At 41.5% G+C, this 17,323-nt stretch overlaps 1 protein-coding gene across 12 annotated transcripts in view; it reads left to right on the top strand.

The window, feature by feature from the left end:
* Window positions 1-17,323, top strand: part of Syne1 (spectrin repeat containing nuclear envelope protein 1) — a 482,748-nt gene that overhangs the window by 345,993 nt on the left and 119,432 nt on the right. For all 12 annotated transcript variants that reach the window (XM_036168948.1, XM_036168940.1, XM_036168942.1 and 9 more), the window contains 6 exons: window positions 176-306; window positions 4,281-4,437; window positions 7,618-7,749; window positions 8,165-8,320; window positions 8,843-9,052; window positions 15,785-15,886. In XM_036168948.1, the coding sequence (XP_036024841.1) occupies window positions 176-306; window positions 4,281-4,437; window positions 7,618-7,749; window positions 8,165-8,320; window positions 8,843-9,052; window positions 15,785-15,886 (888 nt within the window). The remainder of the gene's footprint in view (window positions 1-175; window positions 307-4,280; window positions 4,438-7,617; window positions 7,750-8,164; window positions 8,321-8,842; window positions 9,053-15,784; window positions 15,887-17,323) is intronic.

Raw genomic sequence — 17,323 nt, 5'->3', positions numbered from 1 at the left:
GTTGCTTTCTCCAGATACTTAAAGCAGAGCAGGAGAATTGGCCCAAGCCCTGCCTTTTACCCTGTGCTCCCATTTGCAGTTATTGGAGCCTTTGACGTTCGCTCTGTAGATAGGAGAGCAGTGACAGCGATGGCGGTCAGCCCTCTGAGTGACAGTGGTATTTACCTTTGTGCAGGAGTTCGAGCAGGAGCTCGCGGAGCAGAAGAGCCTTCTCCGCTCAGTAGCTAGCCGTGGAGAGGAGATTCTCACCCAGCATTCTGCCGCCGCCGCCGCCGCCGCCGCCGCAGAGGGCTCAGGTGGCCTTGGGTATGTTTTGAAAGTCTGCAGCTTTCTCTTCTTCTTGTGTTTCCCTGTCATTTGAAAACAAAAAACAAAACAACTGAATGTCTTCACTCCAGTTACTTCCCAACCTTCCACACAAGGTACTCACCCCCTTTCACTGTGCGACATTAAATGCTCCCACACTGCTAAGCACGTTGTTGTGTGGATAGAAAAATGGCTAGTAATAATGACTAATGAGTTAAACTGCCCAGATGCCCAGCACATCTATCCCCAGGGACACCCATTTTCTGAATCAAATGGAACATTTGTTATCAAATTGGATCTATGATATTTCCAACTGGTGATTATACCGAGTCACAGAAGAGCACTTTCCTCTCAAGAGCTCATCCAGAACATTCTTTAAAAAAAAAAAAAAAATCAGTGTATGTTCAGGTTAAGTGATGTGACCTCTTTAACAGGTCTCTCCCTATCGTTTCCACATGTAAAGTCTTTGAGCCTGGGGACCCAGTTGGAGTGGACACTTTGAAAGTCTTATATATAAAAAGATAAAATATTAGAAAAGAAAAAGTATTTACTAGGTGAAAGGGACTGTAGCCGGTGGGACATATCTGTATTTTTGAGCCACTCACATTGGGGTCTTGGCTTGCTTATTAATGGAGTTAGAATAATAAGCAGCAACCAGCATTGCAAAAGCCTTTGGATAACCATTCAAGGAAAAACGCCTTTTAAAATCCAAAACATTTGTGTTGTTGTTGTTCTTTTTCTGGGACAGGGTTTCTCTGTGTAGTCCTGGCTGACGCAAAGCCCGTTCTGTAGCCCAGGCTGGCCTCGAACTCACAGAGATCCACCTGGCTCTGCCTCCCGAGTGCTAGGATTGAAGGTGTGCACCACCACCGCCCAGCCTAAACTAGTTTTGTAGTTTAGTCAACACTGACACTATGCTTCCTTCTAAGTGTCAATACACACAGATGTCATGGGATTCACCCCTTTTACATTTAAGTCACCCTAAAAGTGTGGAAATTGTGTTAAATCATGAAAGAGCTAAAATAACTACCACTGCCCATCGTGTGTAGAAAGATCTATATCAAGGTCTTGAAGATACATCAGCAGTAACGCCCCAGCCAAGGGGACACTTCTCCAGGCTGGCAGAGCAGGGAGTCTCTAAGGGTCTCACACATCCCTCGTAGTTTCTCAGGTCTTTTGCTTCTCTGTTTTTAGACAGAGGGCAGTCAGTGCTGTCTGCTTGACAGACAATTGGTTCCTCAAAAGAGCTGTGGGAATCTTGTGCAACCTTTATGTGGTAAAAGAAAAATGTTGCTGTTGCTTACCCCCCCCTCCCCGCAACTTCTCCTTGGCCTTCAGTGCTGGCCAGAACCCAGTGACAGATAAACATCTACAAGTTGCTCTTTCAAACAGTAACCTCATGTAAAAAGAAATTTAGTCCTGCTGTGCTAGCTCTCTGTGGAAGATTCACTTCCAACAGAAAACTCACAAATTTCTCAATGGTTATATAAATTCCTTAGGAAAATTAGCCCTCAGTGTGATTGGGTCCAGTTCACATGCCCCTGTCAAGTCTCTAGTCATTTCCAAGGCTATGAAGGAAAAACAACCGGGAATTCGTTGACATGGGAAGAATATTTTCCCATGAGAAATGAAAAGACCATATTCTAATTTAAAACTAATTGCTGCTATTTTTACATGTGTCAGTCATGAAATATAAGAATATGGATGATAACACCCCCCTTGGTTTGATACTGAAATTTCATGTAAGCAAAATGAGTAGAGACAGGTACATTGTAATCAACACAGAAGAAAATACCCCCCCAAAATTATTTTCATAGGCACTTTAAAATTTTCTTTCCATTTGAAATCTTTTTATCTATCTATCTATCTATCTATCTATCTATTTATTTATTTATATAGAAAGACATTCCCCATCATTTACCCCTTTCTTTCTAAACAAAAGGAAGGTTTTAACTTTAACCTAGTAAAATTACATATATCAAGCAAGAATTACAGTTACAATACCTAGTCTATTTGTATTTTGAAAATTCAAAGAAAATATTCTATTTATCCTATATTTGTGAGTCTAAAGTTTCATATCTATCTTTTATCATAACCAAGGAAAACTGTAATTGTAATTATCTAGTCTTCAACTGCATCAAAGACCCCAGAAGGATATAATATTACCTAAGTAAACAGGAAATGCATTGTAAGCAACTTCTAAAAATCTAGAATGACAGAGACAGCTGCCTGCCTAGACAGGTACCCAAAGTTCCTCTGTAATGTTGGGGCATCCATCTTCAGCTCATAGGCCTAGTCTCTCAGTCATTTATTTTCTTCTGTGTCCTGTAGAATATCTGGCAGTTTCTTCTGCAAAGCAGGAACCCGAAGGACCATTTTGCCTTGCAAACTTCAGTGGTCACCTTCCTGGGTCCTGCATGTCCACTTGATGCAACATTTTGTCAAGCAGTCCAGGCAAGAACAGTTTCTTGCCCAAATGACTATTTTTGCCAAGAAGATAAACTCCATATGGAATGTCTTCAACACCACTCTTTTTCTTTGAAGTAAATCGGTACTGCCAGGAACAGATGTGTCTCATTGTCCAGAAAGTCAAAGTTCTTAAAATATTTTAAATGCCATATTTCTGTAGGTCTTTGAAGTATTTGAAGATTACCTACCTAATTGAAACATATCTGTGTATACCTAGAAAACTTAACTAACATGACTATAAGTTTGATTATCATAGAGACTAATTATTAATCTGTATTTCTTAATTATCCATTACAATTTAAATGAGCTACACAAACATAATACCTTAAACAAGAGTAGAAATATGCATACAGTATAACAAAATTAACTTTAAATTTGTATGAATATATTAAAATCTATACCAGTGTAAAATATTTATCTTAAATGAATTTTTAAATCCATACAATTAATTAGAGGTACTTTTCTCTACATTAATTTTTAAAACGAGTGAGTGTGTGTCAACATATAGATTATTAGCCCCCACATACGGAATGGTTGCTGCTCATCACATACAGCTGTAGGCCTCACCTATGTTCTATTTAATTTTCAAAATTGTATAACATGAAGCAGGTGGCGGTGGCACACACCTTTAATCCAGCACTTGGGAGGCAGAGACAGGTGGATCTCTGTGAGTTTAAGGCCAGCCAGGGCTCTACAGAGAAACCCTGTCTCGAAAAACAAACAACAAACAATCAAACACAAAAACACCCTGGATAACACGGATGCCATTTTCATCTACGAGTGGAGAGAACTGAGGCTCAGAGAGGTGACAGAAGTGGCCCAATGTCACAATGCTAACCGCTGTCACAGGCGTTCTGCTTGCCTTTCCTGCTTCCTGCCTGCTGGCGATGGAACCCAGGGCCTCACGCATGCCAAGGCAAGTGTTCTACCATGCGTGCCCTCTGTCAGTCTCAGAGCAGAGAGTCCTACTCTGAAAGCCTTACTTCTCTGCCCAGCACTGTTTGCACCCCACATCTGTCTCTCCACACTGTGTCCTCAGCATCCCTTGGACTCATGGGAAAAGCTCTCACTAGGCCAACATTTTCCAGATTTTGAATCAATTCATAGGCTATTTGTCAAAGGACCCTGACCAATGGTCATGCTACACTTCCTGATTCTGAAGGCTGCAATTGTTTTATTTCATAACTAGTCACTTTCAATGGGTTTTTAATATTCATGTGTTTGTGATTCAGATGTGTGAAGATGAATATGCTGATAGTCTCAATGTTTCTATTTTAATTTATATTCTTTAAGGTGTGAGCCAATGACTAAGATAATCTTTTTCTAATTTTTGAGGCCAGGTCTATTAATACCAAATAAATTATCTGCCTCATTTTCTTCTTTCTTCCTTTCTTGCTTTTTCTTTCAGATTTCTTCCTTTCTTTCTTCTTCTTCTTTCTTTTTTCTTTTCTTTTTTTTTTTTTTTTGCACACATTGTAAACTTAGATTATTTATTCCTCTAATAGTGAAAAACCTGCTGTGTTATCCCAGGAGTTGGGGATGGAAGGGACAAAATCATTGGCTGAAGATCAGATGAGAACAAAATGGGAAAGCCTACATCAAGAATTTAGTACCAAGCAGAAACTGCTACAGAATGTTCTGGAACAAGAACAAGAGCAAGTGGTATCAAACGTTTTGTTATTTCTTTATTTCCCCTTGGGTTTGTGAAACAGGGTCTCGGGTGACCCAGGTTGCACTGGAACTTGCTATATAGCTGAGTGTTGCCTTGAACGTCAGATCCTTCTACCTCTGCCTCTCTAGAACTGGGATTACAAGCATGAGCCCCCACCTCCCACCCCATCCTTCCCACCCCACCATGCTCTGCCTACATTTATCTTTTATATACTAACTAATATAAGAGATACATAGTTTATGCTAAGGAACTAAAACTGTATAGTAATCTGTATTTTCATAAAAATTCTGAAATAAATATGAAACAAGTTATTCACCCTATATTTTTCTTAGCAAGGCATGTTTCACGTTTCCCTCAATACTTGTCTTTGTATGTGAAAATTTATCTGATTTCTATGTAGAATTTTTCCTCAAAAAAATGATTAGTGTCTGATTTCTCATTAGCATGAAACCTTACAGTTCAATTTAATTTTCAACATTGAAAATTATGGTTGCAAACCAGGGGTATACATATCAAGAGGATATGAAGCTAAACTGCCTGAAACTAAACTGCCAGGTCACTCCACTTTCCACAGTTACTTCCAGTATTGAATACTTTCAGAAGGTTTTAATGAGAAACATATTGGAGCCTTAGAGGGTCTTGAAAAAAAGGGGGGGAGGGAGCCAGTGATCAGGTAGGGCAGTTATTGGCCCATCTGTGAGGCTGGTTCCTGGGATGGATATTGTGTGATATTCGGCTTCATTCCGCCAAGCATGTGAAATCCAAGGGAACTGAATAGGCAACAGAAAGTTCTAGAGAACTAATAATTATTGCTTCAGTCTTTGCAGAAGCCAGGAACCAAGGGGGAGGTCAGAGGAAGTTCAGCATTTAGGGGGGTGATGAATAAGCCAGGAACCCAGGTGTGCCTGTCATGCCTACAATAGCTGTGGTTTGGGGACCCAGGGACACTGGCCCAGGTCTCTGTCCTGAGTTAGCCAGGTCTACCTAGCTCACTTGAGGACAGCGATTCCCCCCCCCCCACACACACACACAGTGGGATAAATCCTAAGGTCTCTGCTGTTGGTTCTGAAGAGTCTGCTCTTCTCATCTCTCTGCCCAGGACTGTGTAAGGGACAGAGGAGCTAGCAGCACATGAAACAAAGGATGCTAGTTGAGCAGGGATGCATAGGAGCCAACAGAGTACACACTATAAAGTTGTTGCAGATGACAGGAATAACCGAAAGATGCCCTAATGGTGGTAGAGCATCCTGCGATCCTGGCCTCTCTTCCTCCAGAGCCGTGCATGGACCTTCCACTTTCCAAAAACTCCTGGCCGGCCATACCTTCCACCTCTTTGCTCTCCTTCTCTGGCCAGTGAGTCTGCAGGAATTGTCATCAGCTCTAGCTGAAAGCACTCCATTCTCAGATGGTTCTGTGCCAGAATCCTATTCACCTGGCCACTCACGTTCTATGTCTTTCACACAGACCTCCTACCTTGGCCCCAACTAGCCCTTCCTTACAAGCCTGGTCAAATGTTTCTCACACCCAGAGCTAGACTTTCTAAGGTAGACGCCCCCCCACACTCTCCCACCCTCCACCCCACCCCCGAGTCTGACTTCTGCCTTGCCTTCCTGCCACAGTATTTTCCCATTCTTTTAGCTGTAAGCAGAAGGCGCAGCCCTGGATTGGAGACGTCATTCTTGCGTGGCTGTTCTATGCTAAGTAAACCTATTGCATTCCATGCTTATTTTATCCTGGCTTATTTTCCATCCCTTAGATAGAGGCCTAAGCCTGCTGCTCCACTCTGTCCACTCAGGCCATAGCGCCTGCCTGACTCCGCAGGAACCCAACACCTAGCTCATGGTGGAGACGGAGAGTTCCTGGCAGCGTTGGTATCCAGGGTCTTCCATGCTGAGCTCACTAGCCCCATCTCGTCCTCCGCCAACATCATTCTTCTGTGACACCCGGGCTGTGGTCCAAGTTTGGGTTCATGTCCCCGACCTTTCTGGCCCTCCAGCTTATAAGAGAAAGCCCTCAACTGTCCCCCTTTTCAGCCTGCCTTGCACTTTCTTTTGGGAACCACTGGTGTGCCTCTGGTGTAAGGAGTGAACAGAAAGCAGAGGAGAAGTCCAGAGTCCCTGTGGCTCAGGGTCAAGGGAGAGATACATCAACAGACCCGTTTTACACTTAGATCTTGGCATGTTTCACAGCACTTAAGTGGGAGAGGCTTTCTGTTCACCTGGGGAGGAGGATGGAGGCCTCGGGATCTGAGGATCTGGGAGACACAATGCTGGATCTGTGTGCTCCAGAGCCCCTCCCCTTTCATGCCTGCTGACTGGCAACTTTATACATTGGGTGTACTTACTTTCAAATGTAAAAGCCAACACAATTTGGGCAACCTGAAACTAAATAGCTCAGAGAGTCAATAGCCTCCGTCTTACAGATGGGGTTTTTTCTTCATCTCTAGCTGTAGAATATTTAGCGCCTCCAGGCAGAAGCATTTTTGTAGATTTGGGGGTAAATATGGGTCCACCTTCTGCAAACCTGTAACCCAACCCAGGAACTGTTTCACACATTCCTGAGGGAGTAAGGAGCCATGGCAGGTTCCACTCCACAAATAGGAATCCCAAGGAAAGGCAAGCCACTGTAGCAGATACAACCTGTAGGTAAGGCTGCATCAATTAAAGAGATAAAGATGCATTGGGTGACAGATGTTCAAGCTACAGGAGGGAGTAGCCTGGCATGCTCCCAGGATGATGGGCAGTTAGCCTTCAAAAACGAGGAGAAAGTGTTTTTGAGAAATCATAGGACTGGGTTTGATTGGAGATGTCCCTAAAACATTTGAATGCCTGTCCTGGCCATGGTCCTCATGGGGGGAATCTAAAAGCCGTTATAGGTGAACACAAAAAGAAGAGACCAGTCTTTCTCGGGGAGTTAGGATCAATTCTTTCTCTAAAGGTAGAGACAAAACTGGGGAGACATTTCACAGGTAGCTGTGTAAATGTCCATGCATTCCCACCATTATTGATTTTTTTCTATTCCATCATTAAACATCCTCTGTAATGTGGTGTGTTATAAAATTCACATTTCTCTGGATGAGGCTTCCAGTGCCTACCTTATGTATACCTCCAACTTAGAAAACTGCTCGTGGTTCACCTGCTCTTAAGTAAGCTGCCTCTGTTTGCCTGCAGCTGTACAGCAGTCAGAACAGACTCCTCACAGGGGTGCCACTGTACAGAGGGGAAGCACAGACTCAAGACAAGTCTTTGGTGACGTCCTTGCTGGATGGACTGAACCAGGCCTTCGAGGAGGTGTCGTCCCAGGTACGGCAGCTGTGCTATCCTGTGCTTGTCTTGGTCTTGTCTTGCTGGGATTGGTTCATTTGTTCTCTGCAAAATTGTTCCATCTCTGCACATGACTGTTGAGGCCCAGTCCTGGGGCTTATAGATGTTGACTCCTGAATCTCATTTTGCCTGGTATTTCTCTCTGGTTCCTCAAAGCACCCTAATTGATTTTTTTTTTTTTAATTGAAAGATGTGTTGGGAGTAGAGGGATGCAGGCAGGGTCTCCAATAGCCAAAGCTGTCCTCCAACTGGCTATATAGCTGAGGGTGAACTTAAACTGCTCATCTTCCTGTCTTCACTTCCCTGGGACTAGGCTTACAGGTGTGTATCATTACACCTGGATTGAAATTGATTCTTTGATCTGTTTTGTGTCTCGTGTGTGTTTCCATTCCAGGGCGGAGGAGCCAAAGGACAGAGTATCCACTTGGAGCAGAAGTTGTATGATGGGGTCTCGGCCACTTCAACCTGGTTGGATGACGTTGAAGAGCGTTTATTTGTGGCCACAGCGCTTTTGCCAGAAGAAACGGAAGCGTGTCTCTTCAACCAGGAGGTGAGGCTGACGATTTCTGTCTGTACATGAAATTTCAAAGTAATTGCAGTGTTGATAATTGGTAATTAATGTTGTATATGAAGACTACTAAGAACCAGACAGCTTTGTGCTGTGGTGTGTTCCCAAGAAGGAGAGTGTGGAACAGAATTGTTTAAATATAAAAAGCACTCAAAAATATGTATGCTTTGTACTTTCATCCTTTTTAATATGTGTACCGAGAGAAGTGGAGAATTCTGGGTTATTGTACATCTCAAATCCTCCCTGTATGAAACATAAAATTTAAGGAATGAATTTATAATCATCACTTTTTAAAATTTAATTGTTATCAATGCATCCTTTTATTATCTAATGATATAAAGCCCCCCCAATCTCTGTAAGAAGACTTTCCCTGTGATCTACAGAAGTCCCTGAAAGAGATTCAGCTGTGTCAGTGTGGGAGTTTTCATAGACTTTCTAGAGGAAGAAGACTTGATTTACAGAGGTCTAAATGAGGAAGTAAAACTTTGCTTTTATCAACCCTAGGCTCTTGCCAAAGACATTAAGGAAATGTCCGAAGAAATGGATAAGAACAAGAACTTGTTTTCCCAAGCATTCCCAGAGGATGGTGACAACCGGGATGTCATTGAAGACACTCTGGGTTGTCTTTTGGGCAGATTATCCTTGCTGGATTCAGTCGTGGATCAGCGATGTCATCAGATGAAGGAAAGACTCCAGCAGATCCTCAGTTTCCAGGTAAATGAGAGAACACAAAGGGTTTGTGCCATTTTCAAGGAACAGTGATAATCAACAAAGCGTATCTTACAAACATTCATTATGTGATGCATGTGTGTAGTAGGATATCTGAGGGTGTGTGTGTGTGAATGAGCATGTATGTGTGGGTGCATGTACATAGTGTGTGTGCGTGAGTGTTGAGGACAGAGGTCAACTTTGGGTGTCGTTCCTCAGGAATCATCTCATATTTGTTTTTTACCTTTATTACATTTCTTTTATTTAATATGCATATATGGGGGCAGGAAGCATGCATATACCCTGGCATGAATGTTGAGGTCAGAGGACAACTCATGTGAGTCTATTCTCTATTTCTGCCATGTGAGTCCTGGGGAAGGAACTAAGGTCATCACACTTGGGAGGAAAGTGCCTTTGCACACTGAGCCATCTTTCTGGCCCATCCACATTATGTTTTGGAGCAGGGTCTCTCACAGGGACCTGGGACTCACTGTTATTAGGGTAGGCTGGCTGCCCAGTAGATCCCAGGTATCTAATCTCTGCCTCCCCAGGCCTGGAGATTACAAGTGCATTCATTGCTGTCCCGAGGTTTTGACATGGGTTCTGGGGATCAAACTCAGGTCCTTGTGTTTGCCCCATATGCACTTAATGTCTGAGCTATCTCTTAGCCCATCTTATAAACAATTTTTAATGGGTAATGGAGAGCTAGAGCATTGCAGAAAACCAGGTGCATTGAACTAAAGATTTAGAGAGCCAAGTTTCATGCTTTTAGAGTTGGAAGGTTGAGAAAACCACTCATCCAAACTAAGAGTCGAATAAAGGTTTAAATGCAACCAATAGAAGCCAAATTATCGTTTATTGTAATTTCCAGTTGGTAATAGTAGAATTTAATTATTCTTGCCCAAGAACACGCAGAAGGTACTGGAATATAGGAAACCCCCCAAACCTCACTACTCAAGCGTCTGGGAAATGGCTGTGGTCTGATCTCTTCTACCTCTCTCAAAATTATACTGGAAATTTATTCCATTACTTTCCAATCCCAACTCTTCAGATTTATTACCTTTTACTGTCATATTGGAATCCCAGGGCCAGATATGCGATTATGTGCTTATGAAACGTTTTCTGTCTCGAGTCACTGGAAAAAAAATGCGTGAGTCACTGATAAACCTTTAGTGTTGATGGCATTCAAGCTTAATAAAAAGGACCCTGTTCAGATCCTTAAATTTCAACGGAGGCTACTTTTCAGCAAACATAGGAGAATTTGATGTAATTTTTGATTTGTACAAAAAGTTACTATGAAGTGTCAAATGTTGCTTTTACCAAGAAACATGGAACTTTCCGGACAGTCACATAAAGGGACAGATTATTACCACTTTAAAAAAAATATTGTCTTAAAAATATGTAATGAGGGATGGCGAGATGGCTCAGTCGATACGGTGCTTGCTGCCAAGCCTAAAAAGACCTGAGTTTGATCCTTTTAACCTACTTGCTGGAAGGACAGAACTAATTCCCGCATCTTGTCCTCTGGCCTTGGCACATGTGCTGTGGCATGTATACAAAAAAATCAATAAATGACATGATAGGAAATATATTTATTAAAACTCTTATTGGTTCATTATTTTCAGTCCCCAAATTCTCCTATGAATCATTTTTTAAATCTCTGTAACATCTCTTCTGGGCAAACGCTTTTCTTAAAAAAAAAAAATAATAATAATAATTAAGCTTATCTTATGCACATTGGTGTGAAGGCATCAGATCTCCTGGAATTGGGATTTACAGACAGTTGTGAGCTGCCATGTGGGTGCTGGGAATTGAACTCCGGTCCTCTGGATAAACAGCCAGTGCTCTTAACCTCTGAGCCATCTTGGGCAAATGCTTTTCAAACAGAGTGGAAATTAAGAATAAGTTCTCCGATGCTAACATCCTATGTTAGTTTCATTGGCTTTGTTTGCTCCCCTCGTTTTAAAAGCGATCCTGCAGGCCGGGCTTTAACTCACTGTATTGCCCAGGCACTCTCATTTCAGTAGGCATGTGCTTCGATGCTCAGCTTAAAATTCCAGCTTTGTCACTTGCTGCTGTATAAGCTTAGTGGCTTAATCATCTTGAGCCCCAGGGTCCTCAACTAGGAAGTCATACCCACAGCCACTGCCTCACCATTTTGTAAGACTTCCATACGTTCAAATACTTGAGATCAGTCAATACTAATACATAACAAGCATTCAACAAATTTCATAATCGTCAATTTTGCTCCTGAGTAGTGGTAGAAAAGATAAAGGATCTAAAGGCAGTAAAAAGGTTATGTTACTTCTCCAGGGTTACTCAGGACTTAAGAGGTGGCATGGGATTTAAGGGTAAGAGCACTTTAGCATTGCATGGTGTTGGAATGGTGGGCAGGAGAGCTGGAGACTAGCTCAACCCAAGATACATTCTGAAAGCAGAGTGAGTAGAAAGGCATTTGTTGGTGGCTTGGGTGTGAGGAATGAGAGAAAGGGTAAGTGCTAAGGAACTGAAGGACTCTGGATTGCACACCTGGAGGTCTGGACAGAAAAAGAAGGTGGCTAGATGGCAGAGGCACTGACAATGGAGCAGACTGTTGCTGGAACTTCTTTGGGTTGAGATATGGGTGACATTAAGATATGCACACCAAGAGTCACACTAGGCATGTAAGTGTGCGACTCTATGGCACAGAGGGATGGCTTTGGCTCTATTTTCACATCCGTGCCTGTTAGGTTTCATGATACAGAACAAGGAGAGAGAAATACACAAGGAATCAGAAAAACAGGATTGATTATCTGGGTGTTAGGTTTTGCACGAATGTATACTGACTGTGTCAGTAAAGTCAGAAGGACCATTATGTTACGAAAAATTAATTTTCATGACTCTAAAATTTATTTTCCTTAAAGAAAAAAAGGGCCAGATTATTACGGTGTCTTAGTCTGTAAACCATCCAAGAGGCTTGCTTAGCTGCACAATTGTGAGCCCCTTAACGCTGTATTTACTTCTCTCTCATTGCTTCTACCAAGTTAATGTTTGTTGCAGTTTTGCATTTGGTAATTATAACTGATGACAATAATATATGAACTAAGCATGACTCCTTAGGAATTTATTTTGTTGCAGGGGACCATGGAAATAACATGTAATCACAAAATTCTCTTTAAATTATGTTCTCTGTTTTTCTTCTGCCAAGAAGTTTCTACTTGTTGGTGGCTAGGTCACGAACAAAACCCGCAGTTCAGATGTTCCTGCTCCAATTTAGTTGAGAGAAAGAACCCCAATGATAACATAGCAAAGGATCAAGTCACAGGCTCAAACCATTTTCTTTTACTTATACAGAGCATCTGCTGGGCTGTTGGTACTCAACAGATGTTGGCACGGCATGTCTTTGTTTCCCATGCCATGTATAAGAATTACCTTGTGCCAAATGGTTAAACATTGCTCTAGAATCCCTTCCCCCAAGACTGTCTGGATGATCTGTATGTTTTGAAGATTACGTGTGTGGACTCACAACCAAATTAGCTGTCACTATTTTGGTATTTACCCATAGACTAACTCCAAATACATTTCTTGGGTATGTAATTGAATAGTGACCTTTAAAAGTGAGAAACTAAGGAATTCTTTAATAATAGCAGTGAGTCAGCATTACTGATTTTAAGGCTTCAAAATGCCTATGAGTTTGTTTTTCAAATGACTCACATCTTCCATTTACTCCTTGATTGAAAGAAATTATAATGTCTGTTATATCTTTTATATACTGATTCTTTAATTCCTGTTATATCACAAGTATAATAATGATACTTTGTTGACTCTTTTATTCCTTCTGGTTTTTTATCCTTAAGAAAATTACAAGCATAAAACCATTAATACCACCTAGAAATTTCTACTTGGTAATTTCTACATGAACCACATTATTGTTTTCTTGGCTAATCTCTCCCAATAGTTACCACGGCTTCCAGAACTAAGAACTATGTTTTCTGATATGTTAAGCAGAACACAGAGAAAATACCCTGTTGGAAAGACTAACAGTTAGATGTAAAGTAAATGTACACACTTCATTTCTGACCCATGTTAGGTTATTTCTACTCATCTAGATGAGTTGATGAATTTAACTGATACAGCCTTAAATGTATAGAAATAGCTATGGACAGTCAGAAGGGAATAGAATACCCCTGTCATGGGCGGTCAAGACTCCTTGCTTTTGATTCTATTCAAATGAGTAAGACACATCTTTCATTTTGCTTACAAACAAGTCCTTGTCATTCTAAGAGCCTGCAACCTCCCCCTGAATGCTGTTGAGTAACAGGAACACATTTGGAACCCATGAAAAACTCATCATTTTTCCAGTCCTCTCAGAATGATTTCCTATTTAGCTGGCTGCTGAGCTTGAGTTTTAGTTACTGTTGCTTTTCTCTAGTCCATTCAACACTACATTCTCATTTTAGCGCCTCCCTCCCTCCCTCCCTCCCTCCTTCCCTCTCTCCCTCCCTCTCTCTCCCCTCCCTCCCTCCCTCCTTCCCTCCCTCCCTTTTCCTTTTCTTTTTCCTTTTCCTTTTCCTTTTCCTTTTCCTTTTCCTTTCTAGTGACCAAGCCCTGGGACCTTTTCATGCTAAACAAATGCTGCGCCACTCAGCACACCCCCAGCACTCAGTTTTCTCACTTCATTTCTACATAACTTGACTTTTTAGCCTTGCATTATGATGCCTGCATATATTCATTTTTAAGAATATACTTTTTTTTTCATTTTATATGTATGAATGTTTTGCCTGTGTGTATGTATATACGTATAACACATGATCCTAAGAGGCCAAAAGAGAGCACTGGATTCCCTGGAACTGGTGTTAGAGACAGTTGTAAGAGGCCATATAGCTACAAGGAACCAAATTTGGGTCCTCTGTAAGAGCAGCAAGTGCCCTTAACTTCTGAGCCATCTCTCCAGCCCCTGCATACATTTTTTTCAATTTAAACAAATTTTATTCAAGAATAAATCAAGATGTTCTTACCCTTTATCGAAAATAGATTTTTCTTTCATAATATATTCTGGTTACCATTCCCTCTCCTCTACTGCTCCCAGGTCTTCCCCACCTCCCCTTCCATCCAGATCCACCTCCTATCTGTCTCTCATTAGGAAACAGACAGGTTTCTATGGGAATATAATGTAGTATAAAACATAAAACAAAAGGTAGCACATCAGAATTGAATAAAACAGACAAATAAAAGGAAAAAAGCCCAAGAAAGGACACAAGAAAGAGACCCACATGTTTACATACTTAGAAATCCATGAGAACATTAGACTGTAAGTCATAATGTATATATTTTAATGAAGGCCCTGTAGGGTCAAAATAGAGAGATAGATAGATAGAGAGATACATACATACATACATACTTACATACATACATACATACATACATACTTACATACATACATACTTACATACATACATACACACACACACACACTCACTCGGAGGAAAGTAAATTTTCACATTCTTGATTGGGGAAATGTTCTCTCTTGTTCCATGACTGGTTCCCCCCCCCCCCCCCCCGTGAAGAGGATGCTGTAAGGTAAGCTTTACCCTGTGTTTAACACCCATGAGAGAGAGACCCAGGCCTGGTGGCACATGCCTTTGGTCTCAGTTCTCTTGAGTCTATGGTGGAAGAATTGCAAGTTGAGGGCAGTCTGGGCAACTTAGCAAGACCTCATCTCCAAAGAAAACTGAAACAAGAAGATAGCTGAAGTGATGCTCAGTGGGAAACCACGTCCCTAGCATGTGAGAGGCTTCAGGTTCCAGCCTTGGTGCCACAAAACAAGAGAAGCAACATCAACCAAAATAAACACAAAGAAAAGGAAAAGGCCTTTTTAGCTTATATTTCTGGGAATATAATCCTCAAGTTGAGAGCTCTTGCTGAAGCTGCTCGCTGGTACCTGTTGCTCCAGTTGCAAGGCATCTGATGCCCTCTTCTGGCTTTTCTGGACACCTTCACTCACATGCTTATATATATACACATACATAAAAATAAATCTTAAAAGTTTTATAATTAAAAAATAGGTTTTAGAAGCTCCAAATGGAAAGTTTTTAAAATTAAAGTATCTGAAATGATATGCACAGATTATATACACACTGTATGGCTTTACATAAAGGACTTCAGCATCCCTAGAGTTCGATATCTGCCGAGGGTCCTGGAAGAAATTCCCACAGTGTTTGTGACACTGAATTCTGGGAAGATGCGAACAAATACCTACTTACCCCAGGGGGGAATGAATGACAGACCAACATAAGGATACTACCAAAGTCTAATTTGGTGAACCAGTGAATTTATTGGAGTACTTATAGGAATGTGGCTGATGGGCCACTTAGAGGAACAGAATTGACTCAAAGAGCCCAACCCAGCAGTCCTTATTTGCTTAACTATGTTTGGGATTGAAAAAGGGACCTAGTGTATCTGTTCAGTTTCAGGGACTTCCTGAGACCTTCAAGTTGTTTATTTCTGTCTTAATGTGTTTCCTCATGGGATAGAATCTTTCCCTTCCTCCTGGAACATGTTGTTTCACCATCCTTTTAACATTCTGTACCTTAACCATTTTTTCCCCCAAGTTGGAATGTCTTCATCATGGAGGAAACTGCTACACAACATTCAGAGACCAGCAGATGTCTATGTATCATCTCTATGAATCTATGTGACACTGTAACCATTTCTGTTCCCTTGTTTCACATGTTGTGTTTCCATTGCTTTCTTCCTCAGAATGACCTGAAGGTGCTGTTCACATCCTTAGCTGACAACAAATACATCATCCTGCAGAAACTGGCCAATGTGTTCGAACAACCCATTGTGGAACAGATACAGGTATATACAGCTGTCCCAGATATAGATATGTACAGGTCTGTACCAGAATAGCAGATCCCTGCTTTACTGTGGGATATCAAATGTTCTTTGAATGATTAATGGCAAGCTGTAGCATTTTATTTATTGTATACTTTGTGTGTCAACACTGGGTTTGAGTAGTATGCCCAATGATACTGACTTGGTCACTTTTACATGCAACTATGGAATGTGGGTTCAGAAGTGATGTTAGTGATAGCTGCTAACTCAAAGGAATTTGCTACTCCCAAATGAGATCAAGCATCATGTCCATGCCATAGGAAAGAAAGAGGACAATCTCAGGTGTGGGTCCTCACCTTGCACTTTATTTGAAGCAGGCCTCTCCTCTTATTCTCTGCTGAACACACCAGGCCAGCTGGCCTGTGAGCTTCCCAGGTTTCGTCTCCACCTTCCACCTCACTGTGGGGGAACTTTGATTAGGTACCTGCTATTGTATCTGGCTTTACACAGTTCCTAGGGATCTGAACTCAGGTTATGGTGTTGTCAGTCGATCCCTTTACCCACTGAGCCACCTCCTCAGTCCCTGAAAATGTTCTTATTCTTTGTTCCTACTTTACTGTTTGGCTCTTTATAGAACTCTGGGTCAGACATAAATTTCTGTCAGTTTGTAGATGCTTGTTTCCAATGCTGACTTGAGAAATCCAGAAATTTTTCTATTTCCCAGAGGTCCCCAGGGTTTTGAACTATCACAGTTGCATGTCTGGGGAGGCCTATTTTTATCCCCTGGGCTGGGAACTGAGGAGACTCTTTTGGTTGGGTTTCTGTCTTCTATTTTGAAAACTTTAAAATGGTTTATCTAATTCTTTTCATCCTTTCCTTTCATCTGCCTCCTTTTGTGAAACCCTCTTCAATGAGATGTTATTATATATCTTCTCCAGGGCTCTAATTATTTTTTGGGAGGTCTTTTTCTTTCTGTCTCTTTTGTTAATACCTTGTTCTTTCTGTAAACAAATGCATTCCTTTCTGTAATATACCTGGATGTAGTCATGGTTTGATGGTTGGTGTTTAATTTTTTTTTCTTTTATATAATGTTTTCCCTGGGTCCCTTTATTGGTTTGCTGGTATTATCTCTGTCATGTTGGAGATTTCTCAGTTTCAGGGTTGTCTTCTGTTGTCTGTTTATACCTGGGTTGGGGCATTAAACAGTTGACTGGGAACCTGAAGTAGGGATGAAACTCAACAATTTTGAGGAGATTCTGGCTCCTTACGCCATTTGTTGGATGATCTTTCTGTTCAGGTTTGTAGCTTTCTCAGTTGGGCTTATGAGCCCTCCTCTCTCTAGACAGCAGAGGAGTGAGCACAACCCTTCCTGAGGTGAAGTGGCCTCGTGGCCTCGTGGCCTCGTGGACAGTGTTTTGTCATTTCTATACCCCGTTTTCTTTCTTCTTCCCTTCTTCCATT

The sequence above is a fragment of the Onychomys torridus genome, chromosome 19 (genome assembly GCF_903995425.1).
Source record: "Onychomys torridus chromosome 19, mOncTor1.1, whole genome shotgun sequence".
Taxonomy (NCBI): domain Eukaryota; kingdom Metazoa; phylum Chordata; class Mammalia; order Rodentia; family Cricetidae; genus Onychomys; species Onychomys torridus.
This window is presented reverse-complemented; position numbering and strand designations above follow the sequence as displayed.